Consider the following 26,664-nt stretch of genomic DNA (forward strand, 5'->3'; position numbering starts at 1 on the left):
ATTTCCGTCCTGACTGCTTTTCCTGGTTGTGAAATGGGGTTGCTTGAGGATTACTCATAGAAAGCAGTAAGATAGACGATGAGCTATAATTGTTAATAATACTAACAATGATATTATTACTATGACTAACAAAAGAATTTATTTAGCAATCCCAGTGAGGTTATTCAATAAATGTCAGCCCCACAAGTTGTTCTTTTCTGGCTGTGCTGAAGGCAAAAACTGAGTTCCCGGCTGGCCAGCCTGCGGTCTGGACGCCGACCTGGGTGACCACGGGCTGCCCGCCCGAGGACCTGTGGCTGAACAGTCTTACGTGACAGTGTGAACTGAATACAGAGCGTGCAGCTTTGTGTGGGAGAAACACTGTCTGCGAGAATGTGTGACGTGCATAAGCCTGACGCAGCCAACAGAAAGCCCGTATTAGGAAGGGTTCCTACACTTTGTGAAGTTTCTGTAAAGTTTAAATGAGATAATGCTGTAAACTGCTTATTTCCTGGCACAATGTAAGCCCACATTATAAATGTTTCACATTTTACAAATGTAGCTTTGTTTTTAGTTCACTGGGTTATATAAATCAGAACCTCTCGAAAGGGGGAGACTGCAGGGAAAGAATATTCCGAACTCCAAAATAACACATTTGTGCTGGTACAAAAGAAAAAAATCACATTTATTTTACAAGGCAGTTATTTTCCTAAAGTATTATACAGAAAGGAAAGTTGAGCTGTCTGTAGGAAAACAATATAATTTTAGTAAATTACAGAATGGTCAACGTTGTGCTTAAAACTTTAAAACAGATTTTAAAAACAGCACAGTAAGTGACTAGTTCAAGGTATGAACGGCCTAAAAAAGTGTGTGTGAACAAAGTACTATGGAAGTTCAACACCAAAACCTCTGGTGACGCTTTGCTTCCCGACCTGTTCAGAGTGTTAGGAGACAGCCGTGCCAATCCTAATAGAAAAAGGAACTCAAAGTACCAACAGAAACACGGCCCTTTTTGAATACAGTCCACTCTCGGTATCTGTGATATTGAAAGGAATCTGTGACATATAAAATTTTTAAAAGGTACATAATTCCAAAATTAGTTTTGAGAAGTGCTCTCGTACTTATGCTTGGGCGTGGGGAACACCGACCTCCCTGGGATCGCAGCCCCGATAACGTGAGGGGAACTCCCCCTTCCTGCTCCCCCTCAAGGGCAACACACCAACCATGGGTTACTTACTAAAAAGCCTAAAACACAACTGGCCACCTTGATTTTGGTTCACAGCTCCTCTGGAGAGGGGAACAGGAAAGAAGACTGTTAACATTTTTGTTTTCCCCATTCAAAATGCCAAAATGTTTCAATAAAATTTTGCAAACAAGATGGAATAACCAAGAACCAACTGCATAAATATTATTTTATCTTACTACGCCGTTTTTCTTGCCTAGCAGTATTTATACTGCTAAATATACCTGCTATTTTGACAGCTTTATACATTATCTGGTTACATCCTATTACCCAAATAGAGAAATTTGCATAAAAGGAGTTGTTATGATCAGTTCCAAAAAAAGTGTGATGTATCCAACAGGCCAGGAAGTGGAGGTTAAAAAATCAAACCCCACCCTCAAGTTGAAATCAAATCCAAAAGGTGCTTCTGGACAACTTCCAGTTTGGCTCTGGTTTGAGTGGTCTTTTATTTTGTGTAGTGGTACCATAAACTACAAGTTCTCCCTTTCTAACACAGCAACCTTGTTTTCTTCAGGATTTCCCTCAAATTCTCTTTTTGAATATTGAAAATTACAAGGTTAAAAAAATATATCTAGATATGATGGTAAAGCCTTATTTGTTAATGTACCAACTAACTACAACCACAAAGCATTTTAATTCCTTTGTCATTTCTCAGAAAAGTCAGAATTATCTGAAACCTGAAAATTCTAAAGTAAATCTTGGTTAAATAAGAAAGCTAAGTTCCACACAGCACTTATTTTCTACCTTCTACCTAATAGCTTCATACCAACTTTCAGAAAGTGGGAATGGAGCCAGGTGTCTACGCAAGCCCGAGAAGGCCGTCTCTCCCCCCACACAGCCCGTGCCTCTGCTCCAGGCGAGCACACCACCGCCACCGGGTGCGGATGAGAAAGCCCTCGCCTCTCAACGCACGAGTGTGAACCAAGGGCTACTTAACACCACTGTGTCCGACGATACAATGCACGTCTAAATGTTTTCTAAAGTGCCTATAAATATGCTTATACAAATGAGTAATATAGTATCAGGATTACAGAGAGATTCTTTTATATAATATAGAACAGAACAGGCCTAGAATTGAAGTTGAGGCTACATGTCTTTATATCCTTATCAGTTGTTTTGGAATGCAAGCATAAAAAAACAATTCTGGTTCGATCATATATGATTTTCTAGAGACTTATTAATATCAACAGTGCTAGGACAAAAGAAATTGTTGCTTGTGCTTGTTTAGAAAAGGTTATTTTGAGATCCAGGAGCATCTAATATTTAGAATCCAATGGAACATCTCCAATTCTATAAAATAGTAGTAAGGAAAGCTTAGTGAGTTTTTAATTACAAAGAGATTGTGCAAATATTTAAAGTGATATCAACCATTATTAAATCCAAAAATTCCATTAAAATTGTGGCTACTCTGAATGGCAGTTCAGGAGTTTTAAAAGTTACAGATATTACTGATAAAGGGCCCAACCCCCACACAGCCAGCTTCAGAACCATGGCCCTGCGACCATGTATTTCCATGGCTTTAAAGACCTTGTGGTTGAGTCCAGTTCGTGTAAGGGACAGGGATGTGGGCCCAGAGCAGAGAACTGGTAGGAACAGCACGGGGAGGGCGGGGGGGCCTTTGAGCACACACTGGGGAATCCAATGGGACCGGGTGGGGGTGCAGACAGGGCCCTGATGTTGCTGTCACCGCCCCGAACACGGCGGCAGACTGCATGGTTTCTGGGCTCGCCTGCAGCTGGCCACGCAGTCACAGAGGCACTGAGAGCCTCTCGCAGGCTCAGCCGATGTCTGTCCCTAAGCCTCCTGGGCCCTCCTGTTCCTGCAGCTCTTCTCACCACCTTACTGGTTTGACTTGTTGCATCCGTACATTTCAGTGAGTGGGAACCTTACGCTGCATTCTCACCCAGCATAGAAAGTTTTAATGGACACTGTTCTCGCAGGGATATGCATACTCTGCGTTCTAATCCCAATGGGTGTTCTGGGCACTTCAACCTAATAAAGTGTTCTAGCCAATCACTTGAACTACACATACAACTAGGAAAGCAGATTCTGCCCAGAGTGATTTGTGAGGGAAGCCAAGTGGAGGCTTCAGAGAGGAACACAATAGGCCTCTTATTTTTTAAAACACAAACTAACGTAGCACATAAGAGAGGTGCCATGGTGGTGACACAGCACGAGATAACGCCGCAAGAGCACACTCACGGACAGTCAGGCTGTAAGAACTACTTCTCTATCTCCAGCTTTGACAGTTCGAGTTTCACTAGGCCATATGTTAAATTTCCCGGATTCTTAGCTACGTCTCACGGAGAGGAGATCTGGAGAAATGGCAGATAACCAGCTCACACAAGAACACCTGGCGTAAATGGAGATGAGGAGTAGAATTCTGAAGAGAGCTAAATAAGAATTACTCACTATTTTGCATGTGTGAGAAAAGAGAACATGTACAACAGACCATGAATATTACTATAGTAAAGTGAGTGAATATTACACAAAGTATTTTCTCCTGACTCAGCAGTGCACTATTTCAACTGCTTTTGCATTTGCATAAAAAAACATGCATCATACTGAATTCTAACCCATTTCTCACCCAAGCCATTCTAAAGCTTCATATAACCAAATGAAGCAAATTCATCAAACCTATTAGATTCATTCCTAATCCCTAATCCCTAAAGGACTGCTGTCTTTAGCATTTCCAGGCTAACTAAAACTATTACTGATACTTTCTTAAGACATCAGATGTGGCTGCCTCCTAAATATAATACCTATATAACTTCCTAAAAGGTTTTTTTTTTTTCGGATTTCAAGAACAATTAAGAAAAGCAGGGAAATGTTAGGAAACCCACCCGGGAGAGCAGCTCAAATGCTGTAACACATTCCCCAGCTACAAGCCAAGAACAGCTCTCCTTCCCCTGGGTTCCCAGAGCACTCTGGGTAATGTCACCTGCATGTGTTCTCTCCACTGCTGCACTATGGTTCCCTTCACGCAGGGAGCCAGGTCTTACTCATTCTGTTTCCCCATAGCGCACTGCAGAGCGGAGGTGGCTCAGCGAGAGCTGGATGGAGCACGAAACTGAAGATGTCATCTCTTTGTAAATGAAGGTCTAGTGCAGCCCAGGTGATGGTGGGTTGTTCAGACACTGGCCGTAAGTAGTGGCCAAGCTGGACCCCCTTACCCTCCTAGACGCCAGGCAACTGGCCCACCCAAGCAGATGGTGTGGAGAAGCAGAAAGGGGCAGAATGGCATCTACCAGGCCACAGGCTGCCCCCCTCAGGGGAGCCCACTCCCGCACAGGGCTGGCAGGGCCACAGGGGTGCCTGTCGGCATGCCGGAAGGAATGCCAAGGCTTTTCTGTGAAGAACTGGGCGTTCAGAAAGCACTGTCTCCTTCACTCGGGTGGCTCCTCAACTCGGTCCATTATAGTCTGTGATCATCACTTCATCGCTTACAAAGTTCCCAGTGAAATTAAGGCTGGGTCACAATTCATGACACCAGATGCTACGTAGAAAATAAGTCAAGTTATAAAAGAAAACAAATGTCAGAGTTATAACACTAATTTAAGAGGGAAGCTAATCAGCAGACCACTGAATTGCTACGGTTGTTAGGGGTAGAAAATACCAGCTGCACTGGAAAAATGATCCAGCCAACAAAAGTACAAAAGCTCAGCTTGGACCAGAGGGCGCAGCCTCCTGTCCCGACTCTCACACGGTGGTTTCTATCGTTTCGATCACCTCCAGGTCGGACTGCGACGGAGACAGAAGGGTGCACTCGTCCGGTTCCCAGCTGCTCTCTGGACTGTAATCTTCCTCTGAGCTCAGTTCTGCTCCCTCTTCTGTGTCCTCATCACACGATTCCACATAGTGAGCCCCGATGGCATTGATCCCAGAGTCCTCAGAACTTGAGGGAGAAGAGCAGTGATCTATTTTTGGTGTATTGCTCTCTTTTGAAATTAAGGCATCGTGTGCAGAGACCTCCTGAGGGCTCATTTTGTGGGACTGTGGTGCCGGCTGCTTCTGCACGTAACACATCTTCCCATTAATACATTTAACCTGATAGTTGTCAATAAAGAGGTCTGAGATCATACAGTACCTTGGTGAATCAGGCGGGAGTGGAGGCTGGAAGACAGATGCAAACTTCAGAAAGTGTTCAGTGAGGGAGACTGAGATCTGAATGGTGTTTGTGGGCTCCCGAGGCTCTGCAGGGATCTCCGTGCTCGGAAGCTGCTCCACGGGGGTCATGGGCTGGTACACGTATTTGCCTGTGAGGAGCACAAAACGCAGTCGGGATCTAAGATCGTTACACAAATAATAGTAACGTGGCCACAGTGGTTTCTCTCCAAGGACTCAGAATGTTCTTAAAAATATTTCAGGAACATCTCAAAAGAAACCAGTAATAGAATCATTCCACATTGTTTAAGCAATTAAGACTAGAACATGGTACATAGCATCATGGTATTTCCATCTAAAACACTCAACACACTTACAATCTTAGTTTATATCTGAGTCTTTCTAATGCCTCTGAAGTAGGTGGGTGGTACTATAATCCTTACTTAACAGACAACTTTAAATGATTTATTCCTCATACTAGATAGAATAAAGAATGACCATGATATAAAACAGTAAAAACACAAGTTTAAAACAGTATCATAATGCGATAAAATTAATTTCATTTTATCTTTAATAAGTATGTTAATATATACATTTACCAGCTGGAAGAATATACACCAACTTATTTTCAGAATTAGAGAAGACTTTGACTTTAGGTTTCTATGTTTTAATCAGAATATACAGGGCCCTGGCTGGCGCAGCTCAGTGGGTTGAGCTCGAGCTGCAAACCAAAGCATCGCAGGTTCGATTCCCAGTCAGGACACATGCAGGCCACGGCCCCCAGCAACCGCACATTGATGTTTCTCTCTCTCTCTCTCTCTCCCTCCCTTCCCTCTCTGAAAATAAGTGGATAAAATCTTTTTTAAAATCTTTAAAAAAAAAGAATATACATACACACATTTAAAAGTGATGGCCAACATGACTGTGCTGGCCACTCCCAGTGGCTGGGGTAAGGTGTGGGGTGTGAAACGATCTCTTGCGAGACAAAGCTGGTCAGTGTCCTAAGTAGGCAATGTTTTCCCTGATACCCACTCCACTGGCACTAAGCAACCTAAGGCAGAAGCCAAGGAAAGGGGCAGGCGCAGGGGGTAGGTAACCTGCTCGATGTTTCTAGGAAACCAAGAAGCTTATCTCCGAGCCTTCCACTCTGCTCTGAACCCTCAGTGATTCTCATGGTTCACGTGAAAGTGAAACCTAAATGAATCTGTTCCTGATGGGTCTTTTTTCCTTCCCTCTGATTTCCTTCAACATTTAGTAAAGCCTCCCATGTACAGTGTTAAGAAAACTGAGACCGATGAAAATTACTCAGGCTATGAGTGTAAAATGATTTCAAAATAGAAATCTGGAAGAAAATGAAACAGAAAAACTCCCAGACAGCAGCGACAATTACGGGCATCACCTTGGGATTTTCCCAATGCAGTTGACTGACCAATCCATCCATCCATACCTTCCGTGCATGTCTGTGACGGGGTTTTTAAACCTCAGCACCACCGGCATCTGGACCAGATAATTCTTTCCAGTCTAGGAGCTGTCCTATGCTCTAGTGTGTGTACTACCCCCTTGGCCTCTACCCCCTAGATACCAGTAGACACTAGATACCTCCTCCTCGGCTCGACAATCAAAAGGTCTCCGGACATTGTCACATACCCCCGGGGACCAAATCACCCTGGTGGAGAACCACTATTTACAACATCCTCATGATGCAGGTAAATTGCTCACTGTGGATGACGCCTGCTCCTCCCGTTGTTTTATTTCCTGGTCAGACTGAAAATTCTAGGATAGGAATCGCATGCAGAGTGCAAACTACCTTAGATTGTTTAAATAAGTTGATTTGCAGAATAGCAATTTCAGATCAGAAATGTGAGCAGCAAACTAAGCCACAAACAGCGCAGCACTGGTAATAGATCAATCAAGCCTGCCTGTATTTTTTACATCGGTTTCTTAACTTCCGTTAAAAAAAAAGTAGGCTTAGATGCCGCATTTTTTTTGCAACTAAATTACCTTAAAATATATTCAGCTTCATTCTGCAGTAACACATGGAAAAGGTACACTGAAAATGCTAAGCCTTTGGGGTCCAAGGTCAATCCCAGCCTGGACACACATCATGCAGTCCCTATGGGCTGACAAAAATGCACGTGAGAAGAACCTGTCACACCTGCCTGGGAAACTGTTTAAAACATACCAGGTATCTTATCTTCATGTCTGTGTTCCCTAAAACAGGGGACAGTTACTCCTTGTCAGGCAAAGGTCTGCCCGTTTGGTATGGTAGGCCCTCTGCCTCCGAGCACTGCAAACGGGCTTGTCAGCTGAAGGGACAAAAAAGGTAGACCCTGCAGCCCTGCAGCCCTGCAGCCCCAGGATCTGAGGAAGGTGTGTCCAGGCAGAGGACAGAGAAGGGAGTTGGAGAACTTGGGGGACTACTTCCTCCTGTCCAGAGAGTAGTGAACAAAACACCTGGAATGAAGGTTTATTCTCTTCTGTTGGTGACTAGTATTAGAATGACAGTTTTTGAGTACAGGAGGCTATGAGTGGCAGGCACTCAAGAAATGCTTGTTGCAGAATGCCAATTAAGTTCATTCCAGCCCAAGGGACCTCTGGTTGAGTTACCTACTGGTCACAGCTACCAGAAGTTCCTGGCAACTGATCCTCAGACCTGGAGGGGTCAGGGCTTTATTTAGTCCAAATACGGAAGCAACCTAGAAGCCCAACTTGGGGTGTCTCTAACCACCCTCACCTAATCTCACTGAACCCTCCTTGCCCCACCTCCTTTGTGCTTCTCCATAATTAACTTGTTTGCTTTTTCTTAATTCTCCTACTTCTTTCTTTCTCTAATCTGCTTTCCTCCAAAGCTCTATCTTCCTTCCTTGAAGTGTAGTAAAAGAGAGAGAAGTGCAGCTGGGAGAGGAAGATGAATGCTGCACCCCAGACCCATCTCGTCTACAAGTCACACCCATGAATGGGGCCTACGCACAGCAGGGGAGGCCCAGCCTCTGGCGATGTGGGTGGGACACAGATGCAACGAGGAAGGAAAATCAGGGAAAGAGAGTAAAGAGGGCCAGATGAGAAACAAAGTTTAGTAAACACATTTCAAATATTATCATATAATACTATGTTGTGTGATTTGCTTATAAACACCTAAATAATAAAACAAAACAAAGTCACATCGAGGACTTGGTTTTGTGAAGAGTTCAGAGGGGTTAGTACGTAACCCCAGTCCCCAGTCACTTCCACGCTCCGCACACCCTGCTCCGCTCACCACCACAGCCCTGAGGCATCACTGGATCCCGAGTCAGCAGAGAGATTCAATTACGTCCACTCTGCCGTATTTACTAGGGGAGGAAAATGAACTGAAGCACTTCTGCAATAGCAAAGGCTGAAACACAAGGGTTTCTGGTCACTTAGCCAGGAAATTCAGGAACTGCCATACTCTACACTCTAAACAATCTTCTTAACTAAGGACTTACTACATTATTAGAGAAACAAATATATGAGAACTTTTAAAACTTAAATCCCTAAATGGAAAAGGTCCTCAGGGAGTCAGGGCTTAGAGAAGAGCAAGGCAGAGGGAGAGTAAAAGGGGCACCTAGACACAGAATGACCCATCGAGCCCACTGCTGGGAGCAAGTCCGAAAGAGTGGAAACAGGGTCCCCAGGACACCGCTGTACACCGTGTCCACAGCAGCATCACTCACAAAGGCCAGAAGGTGGAAGCAACCCAAGTGTCCACGACAAATGGATAAGCAAGTTATGGTATATACACAAAATGAAATATTATTCAGCCTTAAAATGTAAGGAGATCCATACTACACTACTGATTAACCTTAAGGACATAATGCTAAGTGAAAAAAGCTAGTCGCTAAGAGAAAATTACTATATGATTTCACTTACATGAGGCACCTAGAACGGTCGAATTCATAGAGACACAAAGTAGAATGGCGTCTGCCAGGGGCCGGGGGTCAGAGGGAGTGGGGAGTGGAGCACACTCCGACGGGGCGCAGTAGTTTTCAGCGTGCCGGCTGACAGCGTCCTGGAGACGGGCGGCGGGGTGGCGGCACAAAAGTACGAATGTAGTTAATACCGCTGAACTGTGCACTGAAAATGGTTATGATAGTAAAGTTTATGTTGTATTTTACCACAATTTTTTAAATTAAAAAAATTAGTTAGTGTCCTGGACGGGTGGTTCAGATGGTAAGAGTGTTGTCCTGTACACTGAAAGGTTATGGGTTCGATTCCCGGTCAGGGCACATGTGGGAGGCAACCAATGGATGTTTCTCTCTCACGTTGATGTTTTTCTCTCTCCCACTCCCTTCCCCTCTCTCTGAAATCAATAAACGTATCCTTGGGTGAGGATGAAAAATTATTACAATTCACTGTATTAACAGACTGAAGGAAAACTCCCTATGATCCAGAACATACAGGGTGAGGCAAAAAAAGGTTTACAGTTGTGAGTGTATGAAATAGCTTTTATTCTTGTATTATTATTTATTAAATATTGTACTATTGCCCATACAAACCATTGTAAACCTTCCCACCAGGTATAAAGAATTCTACAAGAACCGGAAGGTCACCAGTTCGATTCCCAGTTAAGGCCCATGCCTGAGTTATGGGCCTGGTACCCAGCTGGGGGGCGTGCAAGAAGCAATCTGTAGATGTTTCTCTTACACATCCATGTTTCTCTCCCTCCCCCCCAAAAATAAATAAATAAATAAATAAATTTTTTAAAAAAGCTCATAGATTCAGAGAACAGTCTGGTTGTTGCCAGAGGCAGAGGGTGGGGGATGGACAGAACGGGTGAAGGGGGTCAAAAGGCTCAAACTTCCAGCTATAAAATAAGTCATGGAATGTAAAGTGCAGCATGGTGACTACAGTTAATAATACTGTACTGCATATTTTAAAACTGCTAAGAGAGTAAATCTTAAAAGTTCTCATCACAAGCAAAAATCTGTAGACCTACTCGTGGTCACAATTTGCGATACATACAAATATCAAATCATTATGTTGTACACCTGAAACTAATATAACATGGATATCAGTTATACCTCAATAAAAAAAAAACTGCATGTGAATTTATTTTCTGAAATCAAATATATAATTTAAAACAATGAGGAAAAACCCATAAAAGTGATTTGCACCATTTTCAGAACATTTTATCAGAAGGCACAAAACTACTGATTTAGCTCATTACAGATTGATGTTAGCTTTGAAACTTGTTTAATGTGGTATTTCCACTGTAAAGTTAGTATTTTTCTCTCTTGAAATTATTAAGTATCTTACGAGAACATATTTAAAACTATGCAAATATCCTGCTTCTCATCATACTTCCACCCACTAATTTTAGCATGCATAGGTGGGTCTGGTCTGCAATAATCTTTGCCCTGGTGTTGCCAAACCGTGATTATTTTACCTCCCTTACTCCTTCCATATTTATTAATTAGAATTCTAGGTAAGCAAGAGCTATTCCTTCTCCCTCATTTATTTATTCAAATATTTTTAATATAAACATTGACTCACAGATATTCATTCTATCTATAAAATCATAATAATCCATTACTATCTTATTTCTGTTGCTCAAATTGTTCCAGATTTCTTAGCTCTTAGGAGCTCCTTCAAGGTAGCATGTGTGTGATTTCAACATTACTCATCCTTTTTTTTTTTTTTTAAGACTTCCTTCCTGGCTTATCTTGTGCTCTCCCTCCCTCCAGTCCAGGAGCCTGCCCATCTCCTCAAAAATCCCCAGTTCCTTTTCTTTCTTTCTTCTTTCTTTCTTTCTTTCTTTCTTTCTTTCTTTCTTCTTTATCTTCTTTTAGGATGGCTATTTATTATTTTTTTACTAGTTGTTCATAGTAGAGTTGTCTCCATTTTCTTGCCACCACTCTCCCCCGCCCCACCCACCCCCACCTCCCACCCTCAATCCTGCCCACTTTGGGCTTTGTCCGTGGGTCCTTCACACGTGTTCCCGAGTTCCTTTTCTTAAGAGCTTACATGTATTCTTAAGTTTGTCCTCTGAATGTCCCTGTTAAGTAGAATCTTAGTCTGCTAATGAGGCACTCAATCACAAAACGATCCGCAGGAAAAATGAAGACAGTCTTATTACAGTACCTAACATCCATTTTAAAAAATCATACATTTAAAATAAACTTTATGAACCCATTAATTTATATGGAATTTTTTTCAAAGGAGGTGAAACCACTTTCTCAATAATTAAACAGATTATACAACACTGACTCAGATCACAAAAACCAATTGTGTTCGGTAAGTGAAAAATAAATATCATGCATCTTGTTTCTTTCAAGGAACCTGGTTCAACACTTTCAGCTGTTTCGCAACTAAAGACCAATGAAAACTACTAAACTACTGTACTAAGTAACTTCCACTATTCTTTTAAAGTCCTGGTTCATAATTTTTCTGATTGTCCTCCCCTTTTGGTGTTTCAGAATGCCTTGTGAGACACTAAAAAAAATTATGTTCTCATCCTAGTTCTTTGGTTAAAAAAAAAGGAACAGAAGAGTTAATTACTTTCTCCACATCATTTAACAAGACAGGAGTCAGTTCCAGGACCCGGACCCAGGGACGGCCAGGGTTCTTTCTTCACGAGTGTTCTCACGCATTCATTAATAAGGTTTAGATAATGTTCTTAATTTACACTGACATTCTCCATCATTAACTTCAGTTACTATTCCAATTTACAACAGTGTAAATACACAGCAGATACATTTCCTTGAAGGAGTTTCTTTTGCTTGTCGAGCACAAAGAGAAAAAGAACTCAAAGAAAGGTAGGGAACAACTTATACTCCCAGTTAAGTTATCGTATGCAGTTGCCAAACTATTTATTTGTAGAATCAGTTGTGCATTTTGATTGTTAAAAAAGATCCTTTGAGGAGAAATGAGGTTTGTGCTTTTCCAGACCGCTTTATGACTGCTGACTGTGTGTCCCCGCGACACAGGAAACACCTCGCCCCGAGCAAACTGTGATTAGAAAGGAAAAACCATAGGAAATAAAACTGGGCAGCTGGAGGGAAATGCGTCCACAGTTCAGTCCACTGACTTTATGAATCACAATTAAGTTTATTTTATTCCCAAGGGCCTTGATTGTTAGTTATGCTAAATATTCTTATTCAGCGGTTTCTGCACTGTGCTTTATTTACTAAGTTGAACAGCAAATCACAGCTAAAAGCAAAAGAACATACATCTACTATAACCAGTATCTTCTGTGGCCTTATCTTCCACCCTGCCTCACTGGCAGGCAATACACCAATATTTTTGCACTCCAATCTATGAGAGCATTAAAGTTCATATATTGCCCAATATGTTGAAGTCCCCAATCAGAAATGTGTGCAAGACCCCAGAATTGTCTTTTTTTAAACTGTATAATCTCTGTAGCGCCATGGAACACATTAATTTGAGGCGAAACCCCGACAGGACAGAAAATCAGGAGCATGGTTTATTTACTCACTCACGAACACATGTTTGCTGAATGTCTGCTGTGTTTGTGCTGCCAAATCAGATGTACTGGGGAATAAAAGGAAGTACAACATGCAGTCATGCTCCAAGGAGCTTCCAGTCAAATCGGGGTGGGGGGTGGGCAAAATAAAAATAAAGTCGAATTAAACACGAGTTGAGTGAAACTGTAGGAATATATACACGAGGGCATTCACCAAGCAATGAAACAGGACTGCAGGCTTGGGACGGCTGGAAGACACGGGCTGGTGCAGCAGCAAGCAGAATCACAGCCAACCAGCTTCAGAGCAGGAGTGTGTCCGTTCAGCCTTCGGGGCTCCAAGAACCAACCAGAGAGCAAACAAAGGAGGCAAAACTTGGCTGGAAGACATGGGCTGGATGGGGCTGAGAATGCAGGGCCAACATGTTCATGCTTTAGTGGCAGTGGAGAACCACCAAAGATTCCTGGTGAGGCAAGTGATAATAAAAGAAGGATTTTAGAGGATTTAGTCTGGCAAAGATGTGCGGATGAACTGGAAAGAGGGGAAATAGGGGTTAAAAAGAGGCTATTGCGGATTTTTTTAGCATATTCTGATCTAAAGCCACATGGCTGGGTGGGGGAAGAAACAAGGAGATGCTTCTAAGGAAGCTGGCAGACCCTGAGGGTCAAGGGCGAGGAGAAGAGGGTCCAATGCACCTGGATTTGAATCCCAGCTCTGCTGTTGCCTCAGGACTGAGTGGGGGTTAACCAGGCAAAGAAGGGGGAGAGCCAGAGCAGCTGGAACACAACCAGCGAGAGGGAGAGCAGGAGGAGAAGAGTTAGTGGGGGCCACGCCCCAGTGGCATAGTAAGGATGAGGGATTTCCTCTCATACGACAAAAAGACGCTGCGCAGTTTTAAGCGGAGGGTGACAGGGCTAGCTCTGCTTTCCTATTGCTTCCATTTCTGCCTCTTCCTCTCGCAGTGTGGGCACAGAGAAACCTCATCTGAAACACCAAACAGACTTCAACAATCAAGCGAGCACCCCTTTCCCCGTTTCACACCCCCATCTGGACTTAAGTCCTAGAGGCAGGAGAGGGGACGGAGGGGGCGGAAGGAAGTGCCACTCCGAGCACCAGTACCGCCAGGAGCCCTTTGCCGGCAGACGTCTAGGATCCGCACTCCGGGCCAAGTCCGGGCAACCTGAAGTACGGCACCTGGCACACAAAAATAGCATCTCTGAAAGTGCCATGAGCCGATAGAAAAGGTGTTCGCCACACTTGCCAATTTACAGCAGCCTGTCTAAAGAGAGGTGCAGTGAAGGCGCTCTACTTTTTTAAACCATGTTGAGCCCTACCCAAAGCCAAATCTTCTGGTTCAAGGGGAAGATCTACGCCAACGACTCAGATATTTTAGCAAGTAACTACCAGTGAACAACTAGGGGGACAGAGAAGAACTACAGTCCTTCCTTCTGCGATCCGGTCTGGGCCACACAAACACCATAAATACTGCAAGAGTAAAGACAAATATTAAGCTGTGAGGCGCACACTATATGTACTATATACGAGGTCAGAGAAACAGAGGGCTAGAAAGGCTTTCTCAGAACAGGCTCCACAGAAACGTGGAGTGTAAACTGAAGAAGAGCTAGGACTGGGGCAAAAGAAAGGAAAGTGGCACGCCTTGAGCAAGCATCCAGAGGTGGGTGGAGTGTGGGGTGTCCGAGGGGCGGCGGGGTGACTGGCCTGACCGCAGCAGAGTGTTCCCCTGTGACAGAGACCAGTCTCACCCCCCAGATACTCTGGAAGGACAGCAGCACCCCGCTGGCCGTGGGAGCCTGGCTGCACTAAGAGCCACGCCGCTGAGTGCACCAGCACAATGGGCCTCCTCGGATTTGTAGGCCCAGGCGGCTCTACTTGGGAAAGAGCCCCTTTTAGGGCCAGAGAGTTGGGAAACCTCCTGATAAGTCAGTCTGGCTAAAATAGGCAACAGTAAAAACAGAGTAAGGGGAAAGGCAGGGAATGACAACTCTCAGGCTTGTCATTCGTTTTAAGTGGCCAAAAAAGGGTTTCATGAGTGAACAGAGCTCTCTCTTTACACTCAATCTGGAAAGTCCTACTTGTCCACCGGGGGCTTTTCTGCAGAGCTGGTTTTAACGCAGTGACAGGTTAGGGAGGGTTCGGGTGAGGGCGTGCTCGCCTGAGGACAGGCACTGAGGGTGCGCTGAAGCACGCATGCCATGTGTTGAGCATGAGGAAGATGGCTGCTGTCAGGGCACAGAGACGCAGCCGGCGCCTGCGAAGTGTCTGCAGTCTGCAGCACAGGGACACACTGAGAGAGAAGCCTGAGGGAGGGACAGAGACACATGGGACAGTGGCTGGCCATGAATCATTACAAAGAGAGAATGCTGTGTGAGTACCACAGATTTTTATCTAAAGATGGGTGGTGGTGGTGATGGTGATGATGATGATGATGTCAGTCATTACCTTTGATTTCTTTATAAGCCTTGACCCCACCTTATGGGCACTTTATGAGATCATCTCAGCCTCCTGCCTTTCTCTGCAAAAACCAGTATTGCATGGGCTGAGTTACCACACTTGGAGAGCAGATTTTTAGAACTACAGCTAGAAAAATTGAGAATAAAGACACTCCCCGTGGGAGGTAGCACACGTGGAAACTAGAACACGGTAGCTTGGGCAGCTTCCCGCCATTCCGCTCGCACACAGCCCCGTGGCTGTGCACCAGCAGCCATTAAGTCGACGGACAGGTACTCCTGACAGACCAAAGCTGAGGAAGCAGTGGAAGACATCTGTCACCTCTGTCTGTTGATCCGGGATGAAACGCTCAGGAGCTCCCAAGGAAAGGATGCTAACTGGTCAACCTGATTGGAGCAAAATAAGATCTTAAGAGCCTCTGAAGGGCGACTCAGTCAATGTGTACTGAATTTTTAAAAATGTTATCTTTTTTAAAGTTACTTTTTGCGGGCAACCATGCCTGTTCAGGAACCTTATTTTCAAGTTTATAGAAACCAATATGGCATTCTGGAACTTTATGATGTTTTGAACCAGTCGAAACATCATAAAACATTCTAAATATCAATGAGAAGTGATTTAAACTCAAATTATTACTATTTATATATAAGAACTTACATTTCCCAATATAATAAAAGAAAATATATTCATCATGTTTCTTTTTCTTTAATCAGTTGTAATAATTGCTTCTCATTTCTCTTGGCCAGACCTGTAGGTGGGCCAGCCAACTTCAAAATCAGTGCCACTGGTGCAACCCAACATGGCAGGGGTAAGAAGTAACAAATTTAGCACTGACAGGTGAATAGCATCTCAACTGCCCACTTAACTGCTCCTGAGTGGGGACAAAGAGGTTCAGATGATGGGGCTCTGCCCTTGCACTATCTCTTCATCACAACTGTGGGGTTTAGCATATATGGAGGGAGTCACTTGGCAACTGACATTAACCAGTAAAGAGAAAAAAGGGGACCCAGAATACAATGAAACTATAAATGTTCTAGTTATCAATTTATTGTCTCTCAACCCCCACTTTTCCCTGTAAAGATGTCCTACCACAGCAGACAGAACTCCTTTAAGCATGTTCCCTCTACGGTGAACATGCTGCTAGGTCTTCTCAGTAGAGGGTACTGGAGGGGTACTGGAGGGACACTGCAGGGGAAGGCCTCTCCTGCAGCTAGGAGCCCACGAGAGGGGTGCGGGGGTGTGAACGCCCGTCAGAGCTCTGCCCCAGCCACGCACCCAGAATATGTGATTCCTGGGCCTGGCCTGGTGATGACTGTTCTACAGCCCTCTGCACATGGACACCAGCCTTCTGAGGGTCTCCGCCTGCACCCTGCCCTCCTGCTCACCCAAGCCTCTGCCCTCCTGGACACCCACACCCTTAACTGCTGACTGCCCGTGCCTCCCCTGCACTCCAGAGGCTGCTTCTTGCTTATCAAGAAACTACTGGGCAAAGCAGAGAACTTCTCTGCCATCCTGTGAGCTGAACTACTCTTTCTCCCACAAGATCTGAGCCCCAGCCTTGGAGAGGAGACTGCCTTCCACCTTTGTCCTTCCTGGGTATTCTCCTTTAGCCCTGGGGAATGACACAGACTTTTCCTCCTATTTTATAGTCCTTATTTCTTAGAATGTAACAGTTATTTACATTAAACATGCTCTCTGTGTAATCCACTGTGATTTCCATCATCTGAATGGACTCGCATTGATTCAATGGCCAAGGTTAAGGTGTGGGATGTCCTGTGGGTGGTACTTTCCTGATTGGTCTACAAAATATAAGCATTATATTAAGAAATTAAGTAGTTTATATATTTGGAACCTAGACTATTAGATATTAAATGTTATTTGCTAAAATATTAATACTTTCTTTAGATGTTTAAAATTGGATAAACTGATAAAGAATTGTTTAATATTAATAGGAGAGGATTTTATTTATTTATTTATTTATTTATTTATTTATTTATTTATTTTTAGAGAGAGGGGAAGGGAGGGAGAAAGACAGGGAGAGAAACATTGATGTGTGAGAGAAACATCAATCGACTGCCTCCTGCAGGCCTCTAACGGAGGACCTGCCCGGCAACCCAGGCAAGTACCCTGACTGGGAATCGAACCAGTGACACTTTGGTTCACGGGCCAGCACTCAATCCGCTAAGCCACACCAGCCAGGGCAGGAGATGATTTTAGAAGAATGCATTCTAAAGCCTATTTTTAAAAAAGAACATGTCTTGCTACTTGGATACTAGTATTTCAATAATTAATGTCAAATAACTAAGAAAAACAGAGAGCGCTTACTGAATACTCTTGAGTACTCTCCAAAAAACTGACATATAAAACTATTGAACTAAAAGTGCTTTCCCTGAAAAAACAAGCAGGAAAAAAATTCAGAACCAGCCCTCATAACAGACCAACATGTGTTAATTCCAGAGTGGAAAAATTTCAGCAGGTAGGCTGTGAGTAGCATGCAGTAGTGGCTTTCTGAATGAGAGCAGAGCATCGTGGCTGGCCGAGTATAGCACAGCTCTTGTCCCTAGAGCCTGGGACCCCACTGCCTGGGAAGGGAACAATGCAGAGGGACAAGGAGGAAGAACCCATGCCTGTAAAGTATGTGGAACAGAAAGGGCAGGATCAACCATTCTAGAAAAGAAATCCTGATTACATGTGAAGTTCTAGAAAAAATAGGGAGCAGCATATAGGAGCAACGCATAAAATAAAACCTAAGACATTTAGCACAGCGATGGGAACTGTAGGAGCTTTATACCTATCTGGCTACATGGATAATTTATGACTACAGCAGAGGCCTGTATGGTTTTAGCCTACTGGTTTATAAATGAGATTTGGTAATATGATAATGCTGATTTTCAAATGAGATTTCTATGGGTTTGATGGGGTTTTTTTAAATTATCACTTGAAAATATAAAGGAGAAAAGGTACCACCAGCACAAGAATGACCCCTGCAGAGAAACAAAGCCACAGGCCTTTGGGGGACAGGCTGTGCTGAAATATACTCCCAGGAACGCCAGCCCCCCAGCAAGGACAAAGCACGTGCAGGTGCAGTGTTCTGGTGTGTCTGGGCTAATCTAAGCAAACAAAACCATCCTGGGAATTGTCTCACTGTGCAGATGGCTGCCTCAGAGAGATCCCCAGCTGTTCTTGAAAGAGGCATACCAATTGTGGAATTTTTTAAGAATGCTGCTAATAAAGAACCAAACAGGATTTCAGTGAATCCTTTGCACAGTATGAACCTAAAATGTCAAGTGAGATCTTCTGATGGTTTCAAACAAAAAGAGTAATGATGCTTTTATTGTTTCTTTCTGGAATACAGGCAGACCACAATGTATTTGAAATAAATATCTTTTAGAGTTCATTGATTAGCTAATAATTCAGAAAATCTATAGTTTTCCCATAAAAACCTCAAAGAATTACAAAATGATGAAAAGGCAGAAAGCATTTTCCTTTACACTAAACATTTTATGAACCCACAGAGGAAAAAAAAAAGAAGTATTCATGTATTATACTGCCTAAGGAACTAATTTCAAAACTATCCATTTCACTGCTTGGTGTATGTGATGCTTAATTTTATGTCTCAACTTAGAGGGTGCTTTTGGATGGAACTAACATTCAAACTGGTAAACCGAAATTGGTCAAGCACACAGTCCTCTGTAATGTTGGTGGGTCTCACCCAATCAGTTGAGGGACTGACACAGAACAGGAAGACCGGCCTCTCTGAACAGGAGGCAGCTCTCCAGCACACTGACATTGGCTCCGTCTGCACCACTGGCTCTCCTGGGCCTCCAGTCTGCCAGCCCACACTACGGAGTTTGGACTTGCCAGTCTCCAGCACTGTGTGAGTCAACTGCTTATAACAAACCTCTTTCTATATATACTCACACCCCATCGGTTCTGTGTCTCTGCAGAATTCTCACCAATACAGCAGGACTCATTTTACCTACAACTGTAATAAGATATTGCCATGGCAATATAATCATATGTGTTCTACTTTAACTTCCATTCAAAATAGATTATAAATACAAATGTAAAACTTAAGAAGGGGAAGGGGCAAGACAAGGAACATGAACAGAGGACTCGGGCATGGAAATGGGGGGACAGGCTGCGGGAGTGGGGAGAGCAACGGGGGGAAATGTGGGACAACTGTAACTGAACAACAGTAAAATATAACATATCTGTACGAACACATGAGAGAAAATCTTTATGCCACTGGGTTATGAGAAGCTCTTAGATGATACCTAAAGCATGGTTAAAAAGAACAAACAGATAAATTTGGCCTTCATCAAAATTAAAAACTTCTGCTCTGCAAAAACACTGTTAAGAAAATGAGAAGACAAGGTACAGATTTGGAGAAAGTATTTGCAAATCATGTATCTGATAAAGGACTACTATCCAGAATACATAAAGAACTCTCCAAACTCAATATATAAAAAAAGCAAGCCAATTAAAAATGGGCACATGATTTGAAAAGACACTTCACTGAAGAAGATGTACAGATAGCAAATCAGAACATGAAAACATGCTCAGCATCATCAGTCACTATGGAAATGCAAATTAAAAGCACAATGAGATATCGCTACACATGTACTCATTAGAATGACTCAAATTAAAAAGACTAACCATACCAGGTGCTAGCGAGGATGTGAAGGAACTAAAAGACTCACACACTGCTTGAGGTCATATAAAATGGTACAACCATTTGGGAAAATAGCTTGACAGTTTTTTTTTATTTAAACACACAGCTACCACATGATCCAGATACTCTAATCCCAGGCATCCATGTACCCCACAATAAAGCAAGCACACACCCACACAAACATCTGTACATGAGCACTCACTGCAGTTGTATTTGCAAGAGCCAAAAACTGGCAGGAGCACGATGTCCATCAGCAGGTGAATACATAAACACACTGGTAGACCCATACATGGTTAATAAAAACCAATAATAAACATTAATTACCCAATAATAAAAACCAGTAGATTGCTGATAAATGCAAAACATGGATGAACCTCAAAATAATTATGTTAAATAAAAGAAACCAGGCAAAAAAGTACATACTTTCAAGTCTCATAAAACTCCAGAACAGCGCTCAGCAAGCTTTTTCTGTGGAAGGTCATATAATAAATATCTTAGGCTTTGTGAGCCATAAGGTTTCTATCACAAACACTAAACTCTGCCATCACAACACAAAAGCAGCCACTGACACATAAATGATGCAGTATTTTTGCGTTTTAGTAAAACTTAATTTACAAGATGGCAGGCAGCCAGATTTAGGTCACAGACCATAGTTTGCCAAACCCTTCTCTAGAAATTTAAAATTAATCAATAGTGACAGAAAGCAGGCTGGTGGTTGCAGATGGGGGTGGAGAAGGAAAAAAAGGGCACAAGGAGGCTGGAAGGTAGAAATTGCAAAAGGACACAAGACCTCTGGGAGTGATCGATATGTTCGTTATGTTGGCTGTGGTCACGGTTTCAGGTGAGTACATGTTACTGAACAAAAAACGGGTTCAGCTGCCTCTTGCCACAAAAGCCAAACTTGGAGACAGATGCTGGTGTAAAGGAAAGGGGTTTTATTCAGGTGCTGCGTGGTCTGGGAGAATGGCGCACTCCCATCTCAAAGTCCATCTCCTCAGCAAAACCACGGAAGAGCCAGCGTCCAGAGTTCCCGCTCCATTGTAAAGCACCTTTGGTGCTCGCTTCGCAGCACGCAAACTAAAACTGGAACGACACCGAGAAGCTTAGCATGGCCCCTGCACAAGGGTGACACGCAAATTCGTGAAGGGTTCCATATTTTAGACACGTGGACAAAACCAAGGGGGAGGGTGAACGCAAGGGAGGGAGGAGGGTTTGGAGGGGGTTGGGGGGAGGGGTGGGGAGAAAATACAACTGTAACTGAACAACAATAAAATAATTTTTAAAAATAAAATCCCCTACACAAATAAATAATAATCAAGTACCGTCCTTTGATAAACGGACGTCCTTTGGAGCCTGCAGGCAGCTGCTAAGCGGGCCTCCGGGTAACTCAGCTTGTTCCCGATGGCCGTCTGTTTCAGGCTCCCTCCCAGAGCCTGTGTGTGCAGGCCACACAGCCGCGGGCCCTGCGGCTGCTGCAGAGCAAGAACGGGTGCACCAGCAAACGCATCCCAGGATCAGCAAGGGAGTGCGAGGGGCCCCTCCTGGAGGCTATGGGTTTGTTTTTAAGGATTTATACAGATTGAAGGGACTTTAGATGTCATCTAATCTAATGTTCCTGTTTTACAGATGAAGAAACAAAGGTCCAGAAAGGTAAAAGATCAATACCCACTCTTCTTGACACCAAAAAGAAGTCTCATGAAATCTTTATTAGTTTACTGTGGCTGCCATAACTACCAAAAAACAGGAATGTATTATTTCATAGTTCTGGAGGCCACAAGTCCAAAATCAAGGTGGACACTGGGCATCCTCCCTCCAGAGGCTCTAGGGGAGAACCCTTCCTTGCCTCTTCAACTTCTAGGGACTCCAGGCTTCCTTGGCCTATGGCTACGTAACTCCAATTTCTGCCTCTGTGTTTACATGGCCTTTCCTTCTTCTGTGTCTTCTCCTCTTCTGTTCTAAGACATCTGCCACTGGATTCAGAGCCCACCTGGATACAGGATGATCTCACCACCCGACCTGAACTACCTTCGAAGACCCTTTTTCCAAATAGGGTCACATTCATAGGTTCCAGGGGTTAGGACATGGACATACCTCTTTGGAACCACCATTCAACCTAACAGAGACTCTAAAGAATCATCAATCAGTTAGAAATGAGTAATACCAGGTTCTCTGACTCTAGGATGGAGAAGGAGTGGGCAGGCAAAGATGTAAGTAGATGACAAAAGCAGAAGAAGGGTCAGTACTGAGGGGAACTAGGGAAGAAAATAAGTGGCTGAAGACTGAGAAGACCGCTTTACAAGGATGAACTTTGAGATAAACTAACTGGCAGCTGTGCAAAAATATTTTATCATGCAAGACGCATATACATCTGCTTTTCATGACTAGTGAAATGTGTTTTTTCAGGTATTTTAAACTCAGTTTCTTAGAAGGAAGTCCAGTTCCCAAAAGACTTATTTCATCGGGATGTCCCTGTAATCCTGCCAATAAAAAGTCCGGATGGCTTCCCGAAAGCCCTGCACTCAAGCATTCTGTCAGTGCCGACAGGGTATGCAGTCTACAGCTTGGCTTCTGAGTCGCTTCTACTTCAGAAAGATATGGGATCTCACAGGTAGTGAAAGGCATGCATTTAAGATCTGATGCAAAGCAACATACTTTTGTAGAAGATAAATCAGCTTTTGTGAACAATAAAACCAAAGACTTAAGTGAACTCTATGTAGGTTCTTCCTTTAGAAAAGTTTAGATTTTGGTTTCCTGTTGTCTGGAATTCCTCCCAGTCCCAAGACTTTTGACAGATGTCACTGATGACGTTTGTATCGAGTACATGGTAGTCCCTTGCAGCTCATTTTGTGACAATATTCTGACTATAACAAGAAACTTGCTGAGTGAATTGTCACTTGGGAACAGACTCTCACTTCCGTGTTTCCTAGTAAGCATCCCTCTTCTCATCCTTGTTTTCTTTCATACTGTCTTTTAGACTTAAAGCACTGCCTTCTATTACCAAATAATTCCACTATTCACATGTTCCTATGGAGCTTGTTTCTGCAAAGTTTTCAACAAATAATTTGTATCAGCATCCCAACAGGCTGAAAAATTACACTTATGGTATATATATTCAACCTATTCTCATCCAGTTTACTTCGACCATTTTAAAAATAATGAAATATTTGTCTTTTGTAAAGGCATAAAGAAAATCATAGTAAGTTCCCATGTACCCACCACTGAAATTAAAAACTAAAACTAGCAATGTAATTGAAGTCTGTGCATTCATTCCCAATTTCATTTCCTTCTCCTCCCCACTCCCTCCCCCTGCTCCCCTCCACATCACTGCAATAGGTAACCTCTATCTTGAATTCTTGCCTAATTTTTTATTATATCCTTGGATTTTATATGTCTAAGTAAAATATTTTTTGTACATTTTATACCACCAAACCAACTTTCACTATATAGTAATAAATAATAATCAGGGTACTTAAAGAAAAGAATCCACAAATTAAAAAAAAAAAACTTCCATGACATTATTTCAAACCTGAGTAATTTAACATGAGTTAGATTTTTAACATTTTTATTTCAAAATGACGGTCACCATTTGACATGCACAGAAATCCTATAGAGAACTGTGGAAAAAATTAAGTAGCATCTCTAATACTTGCCTTCCTGTAGGAGCTTTTATCTAGACTAGAAAAAAAGATCTACAACACATAGAAAGTTAAAATGAAAAACAAATGAGACTCCCAAAGAACTAACTGTGCCATACCTTTTTTGATAAAAATAGAAGTTAAAAAAAATACAAGATTAGTTAAAGAGAGTATTCCTTTTCTTTGAAAACAGCCGAAAATAGCAGTATCTTGAATCTTGCCTCCCCCCGGTTTGTTCAGGAAGGAAGAGTTAGGAGAATCTTATCCAGTCATAAAATAATGGACAAGCATAAAAGAGACCATAAATAACACCAGTAGAAACATTTAATGCATTAATCCATTCATTAGTCTTAGTAACCTTCTATTATAATTCATCACCAGATAGTGCCAAAAGGAAAATTCCATTTGTGACACATTAAAAACCCACAGTGGACTATTACTATCAGAGTATAAAACAGTAATTAAGCCAACAAATATTTATTAAGCACTTCTTAAGTGCCAGGGGCAGAGCTATATGGGGCAGGGAATGGGGAGGTACAAAGCTTAATCCCTGGAATACAATAAACTCTGCCCTTAGAGCCAGAAGCTGATACAATTTAAATTAACAATTTAAATTTAAAATAATTTAAATTTCAAATAGTACTTCCTAAGTTGATTACTGTAAGAAAATAACTGAATGAACACAAAAATAACTAAATATTACTGGATAAAGTGATTTTGCCTCCTGTTTTATTTATATATTGAGAAATATTAGGAGTACATTAAAAGGACTCAAGTAATTATTCAGATATTTGAATATACCCAGACTTGGAAATATCCAAGAAGAATTGGCAGCATTTTTCTTGACATTCCCTACCCACATAAACATGGCCTTAGAGGCTGCATCTACAATGAATTAATGGAACAAAGAAGCTCAGTTATTAAAGGCCTTATAATTTTAAATGGTGGTAATATCTAGATTGTAATGATTACTTTAAAAACTCATCATCAGAAACCTGTCCTGAAATATTTTTTTTAATCCTCACCCGAGGATAGGTCTTCCTGATTTTAGAGAGAGGAAGGAAGGAAGGGACGCAGGCGCCCTAACCACAGGAGCGCGGACCAGGGATCCAGCCTGCACCCATTTGGTGAACAGGGATGATGCTCCAACCAACTTAACTGCTCGCCAGCACTGTCCTGAAATATTTCAATTAAACTAGTTTAATGTTTATGAAAGCACCCAGCACCACACTCGCTAGATAGTGGGTTCCCAATAAAAGTTAAAACAACAGCAATTAACCCCCATTTAAGGAGCAATAAAGCTCATGCACATTTGGAACTATAGAAGCAAACAGTTTTACTGACAAAAAAACTTGGAAATGATCTTGTATAACCCTTTGATTGTATTTTATTTTAAATGTCTTTATTTGTTAATTTCTCTTTTATATGATTTTCTCCATCACCATTTATACCCCCCCACACCCTCTTCCACCTCCACTCACCCCCTTCCCCCCCACAATCACCACACTGTTGTCCATGTCCATGAGTTTTTTTTTCTTTTTTGCTCAGTCCCTCACCCCTCAGCCCCCCAGAGCTGTCAACCTGCTGTTTATCTATGGGTATGTGTACTAACAAGCAAAATAGTGACAGGCTCAAACCCCTTAAGTTTAAAAAACAAGGAAACTGAGGCTGGATGACTTAGCCAGTCAGCACCAGACCTAGGATTAAAATCCAAGTCTCCTGACAAGAGACTACTGCTTTTGCAAATTCTCTTGAGCTAAAATTATGGAAGAAAAAATAGATGCACCGAAGTTTTCAATAAGAAGCCCTGGACGCCAAGGCAGAACGCCAAATTCTTACTCCAGCTCTCACTAATTACCATCCTAGGCAAGTCACCAAAATTCTCTGGGATTCAGTTTTTGTGGATAAAATGAAACGGTTAGACTGGATCAGTGATTCTCAATCTTTGCTGTGCAGAGGATTCTTTGCTGTGCAGTAGAATCCTCTGAGTGGTTTTTACAAAACAGTAATGTGCAGGTCCTATCCCCCACGATTCTATTTTTAAGGGTTTGGGATGGTACCATGGCATCAATATTTTTTTAAAATTCTCCCAAGTGATTCCAATGTGAAACTAGGATTGAGATCCACACTGGACTAAATAATATTTAAGGTGCCCTTTATCATCTAAAATTCTAATTCATTTTTCCCTATTTTGGCTTTAGCCATCTCGCTCTGGGTTAACTAATAGGCAGATTAGACACAATAATTGTACATAAATCCAGAAACAAAACTGTCCCCTTTAAGACTATACAGGCATTAATGGTGTGTGTAGATTATCACAATCCCTGAGCATTTATTAAGGCCTGTTACGGAAAAGGCGTCTGCTCCATCTCTGATGTGTCCTTCTATATGGAGGGAGTTCCAATAGTATCAAACCACTGGCCTTCTATGCTTTTCCTCCTTCAATCCAAGGAGAGATAAAAATGGCTGATCAGTTGGCAAATTTGGAAGAAAAACTACACATCCTTGGCTTAGCTCCCTCCTTATTCCTTTTGGGAAGGAGCCAACCACAGAGAACCCAGTTCTGACCTAGTTCTCTAAGGACAGTCTCTGCCATGGGTCTTGTCTCAGACCAGTGCTGCCAGGACTGGGTAAGGCTGGATAAGCCTTCTAATTCTCAGGCCAGAATTTGGATGCCCACCTGCCAAATATAAGCTGCACCTTCTAATTTAGATTTTATTAGAAAGAGAGTAATGTTTTGATTCTTGTCTTATTTCTCAGCTAGTTCAAAGCCCAGTAGAAAAAGAGGAAAGCTATTCCATGGGTCCCCTCAGGTCTCTCCCAAGGCTTACTCTACACCAGGTAACACCACCGGACACAAAGATGGTGCTTACTGTCGTTGGGCAGTATTCTGAGTGAACGAACAAGCGAACAAATAAACAGTGCACCCCTGTATCCATATGGTGAAGTCCTAACCCCAATGTATGGCATTAGGAGGCGGGGCCTTTAGGAAGTAATCAGTTCATGAGGGTAGGGCCCTAATGAATGGGGTTAGTGCCCTTACATATGAAGGGACACAGGAGAATTGATTGCTCTCCCCACCGTATGAGAATACAGCAAGAAGCCCTGGCTGGCGTAGCTCAG

At 42.7% G+C, this 26,664-nt stretch overlaps 1 protein-coding gene and 1 non-coding gene across 2 annotated transcripts in view; one reads left to right on the plus strand and one right to left on the minus strand.

Annotated features, from left to right (window-relative positions):
• Positions 1 to 823: 823 nt before the first annotated feature.
• C2H3orf70 (chromosome 2 C3orf70 homolog) overlaps positions 824 to 26,664 on the minus strand; it is a 54,417-nt gene continuing 28,576 nt past the window's right edge. The window contains exon 2 of the mRNA XM_028505055.2: positions 824 to 5,478. Within this exon, the coding sequence (XP_028360856.1) occupies positions 4,922 to 5,478 (557 nt within the window). The 3' untranslated portion in view covers positions 824 to 4,921. The remainder of the gene's footprint in view (positions 5,479 to 26,664) is intronic.
• On the plus strand, positions 20,961 to 21,066 carry LOC114491157. Its single transcript, XR_003683972.1, has one exon. It is a non-coding gene; the product is annotated as a U6 spliceosomal RNA (small nuclear RNA).

Source organism: Phyllostomus discolor, chromosome 2 (assembly GCF_004126475.2).
Source record: "Phyllostomus discolor isolate MPI-MPIP mPhyDis1 chromosome 2, mPhyDis1.pri.v3, whole genome shotgun sequence".
NCBI classification, from domain to species: domain Eukaryota; kingdom Metazoa; phylum Chordata; class Mammalia; order Chiroptera; family Phyllostomidae; genus Phyllostomus; species Phyllostomus discolor.